Source organism: Anarrhichthys ocellatus, unplaced genomic scaffold (assembly GCF_004355925.1).
Source record: "Anarrhichthys ocellatus isolate YVR2014 unplaced genomic scaffold, GSC_Weel_1.0 scaffold7, whole genome shotgun sequence".
In the NCBI taxonomy this organism is placed as follows: domain Eukaryota; kingdom Metazoa; phylum Chordata; class Actinopteri; order Perciformes; family Anarhichadidae; genus Anarrhichthys; species Anarrhichthys ocellatus.
The window spans coordinates 375,712-377,925 of NW_022280037.1; the positions used below are offsets into that span (position 1 = coordinate 375,712).

General features: G+C 41.6%; 1 protein-coding gene across 2 annotated transcripts in view; it reads right to left on the reverse strand.

Moving 5' to 3' along the window:
* The window catches only part of gale (UDP-galactose-4-epimerase), a 4,109-nt gene extending 2,977 nt beyond the window's left edge, over window positions 1–1,132 (reverse strand). For both annotated transcript variants that reach the window (XM_031847992.1, XM_031847991.1), the window contains exons 1-2: window positions 985–1,132; window positions 161–289 (exon numbers count right to left, since the gene is read on the reverse strand). In XM_031847992.1, the coding sequence (XP_031703852.1) occupies window positions 161–281 (121 nt within the window). In that variant the 5' untranslated portion in view covers window positions 282–289; window positions 985–1,132. The remainder of the gene's footprint in view (window positions 1–160; window positions 290–984) is intronic.
* Window positions 1,133–2,214: the final 1,082 nt, after the last annotated feature.

A 2,214-nucleotide genomic window follows, 5' to 3' on the forward strand; every position in this document is an offset into this window, starting at 1 on the left:
ACACACACACACACACACACACACACACACACACACACACACACACAAAGCAATATCAGATACGAGTATCACTGTACCAAACAAACCCACTTGGAACTGCCAAGTTAATGATGACGTACAAAGTTATTCAGCAGCCTGTGTTTCCAGTAAGGGAGCTTACCTCTGACAGTGTTGCTGAAGTTATCTACCACGACTGGCTGGTAACCTGCTTCAATGAGCTCCAGCACGCAGTGACTCCCAATGTAGCCTCCTCCACCTGTGACCAGCACCTTCCCTGCCATTCTGTCACCTGCCAAAAACACAACACACAACCGAGTACATGTACAGTCAACCGTCCATTGAAAACCCTGTTGTCATTATTCCAGTTGGCACGCTGTGGTACCTAACTTTAGAAGGAGCAGAATGACTTGTGCACACTCTCTACACCACACCCGAAAAGCTTACTAGACCCACTTTGACAGATATGTGACCCACCTATATTGTCCCACGCCGGCCGGGCCAAGCCTGTCTAACCACAATAAAACAATGATGGTGCCTGCAAGATGATACGTCAGCACATGCTGCTGTTCATTGTTGGGAGCTATTATCTTTTGAGAGGGCACACCTTTTAAGTGACTCTAAACAAGCTGCAACTTCTATTTTTATTACTCATCCTATTCAAAAAAAAATCCTAACACTCTAATTTTCCTCACTACATAATTATATTCTGCCATACTATACCATGAAAACAGATATATGAATAATGGTCTGTCTGTATGTTTAGCCTATCAATATCAAACGATGACATTTGTTTTTAATATCAATGCCAATATCAGTATGTCACCGTGTAGCCTAACAGTTAACCCACCGCATCTTTGCCAATTACGATCAAGACTGAAGAAGTTAACTCTAAGCCAGTGAGCAAAGGTACAACTTCCCTGACAACCTGTCAGAAATGAGACCACATTTAAAGGAATGACTGAGCATGTCAGTGGACAGACTTACTGAATTTCCCGGTAAAAGTGTGTGTTCTCGTCCCTGGCAGAGTCACGAGATGAAACTGGTCAGGAGAAGCAGGTGAAGTGTGTGTGAGGACAGAACGAAGGTTTATCTGTCAGTTCATTTAGTGGACCCTCTCTCCTTCAGACGTCTCTTTACTTCCTGTGAGACGTGGAACAGAGTCAAGTTCCTGATTGCGCTCAGCTTCCGGTGCATTTTTCCTTCAAAATAAAAGCATACGCGTGTCTAAATTCGCACCACAGAACAGTGGTTTCACTTTAGCTTGAACCGTGACCTCTTAAATGATTAGTACATGAGATAACACCGTGTCGGATAACCACGGTCACCGTTAAACTTGTGTTATTATTGGCATAAAATGGCGTTTATTTTTGAAGAATATAACGGATTCACATTATGCCTTATCCGTGCCTTCATGGTATTTAAAGTCTCCGCCGTGGAAAGTGAGCTTTTCACGTGACGTGACGTCAGAGACACCGCTAATAAAGCCACGCCTCCGACCATTCATGATTTACACAGGGAAGTAATTGTGCTCAGCCACCAACTCTGTGTGTACAATCTGATTCATACCGGATGGCAAAGGAAAAGTGCCACGTTGCTAAACAAATAATATCCAAGACATTCACCCACAGTAAACCTTTATGCAAGTGCAGCTTATATTAACTACAGATACCTTTACTTTTTAAATATGTATATGTGTGCATTTAGTCACAGCATTTAGGTTCATTCAGACAGTTTGCACATGCGCATAAGCGAATGACAATAAGGGGCAGTTGTATCGGAAGTGTAATCCTTTTTTTGATATATCTAATTAAATTAGATTGAGGGAAATGATCAGAACATGTCAACACAAAATGCATCATATTATTAATTCCTTATTCTGGGCACCTGAAGACCAAGCTTCAAAAGTGTCCTGACCGGCCCCTTGTTATTCTAGCGACGCACTATTCAAGGTGAGCACAAACACTTCCTTCCTAATTCTGTGAACAATAACCCCTTGCCTAAATGTACTTATTATTTAAAAAAAAGATTCAATTAAATGATTTCCTTCCTTTCCCACACTCCATATTTTTCATTTATAGACAGAGAGGCGCCAACCTCCCCAATGCAAACAGCTTGTGTCACTTCATTATGAAATCATCACATAATGTTTCCAAACGCAGGAATTTCACAATCCCCCACTAGATAGAGAGCTGGTGAAATAGAGTTTTATATTAA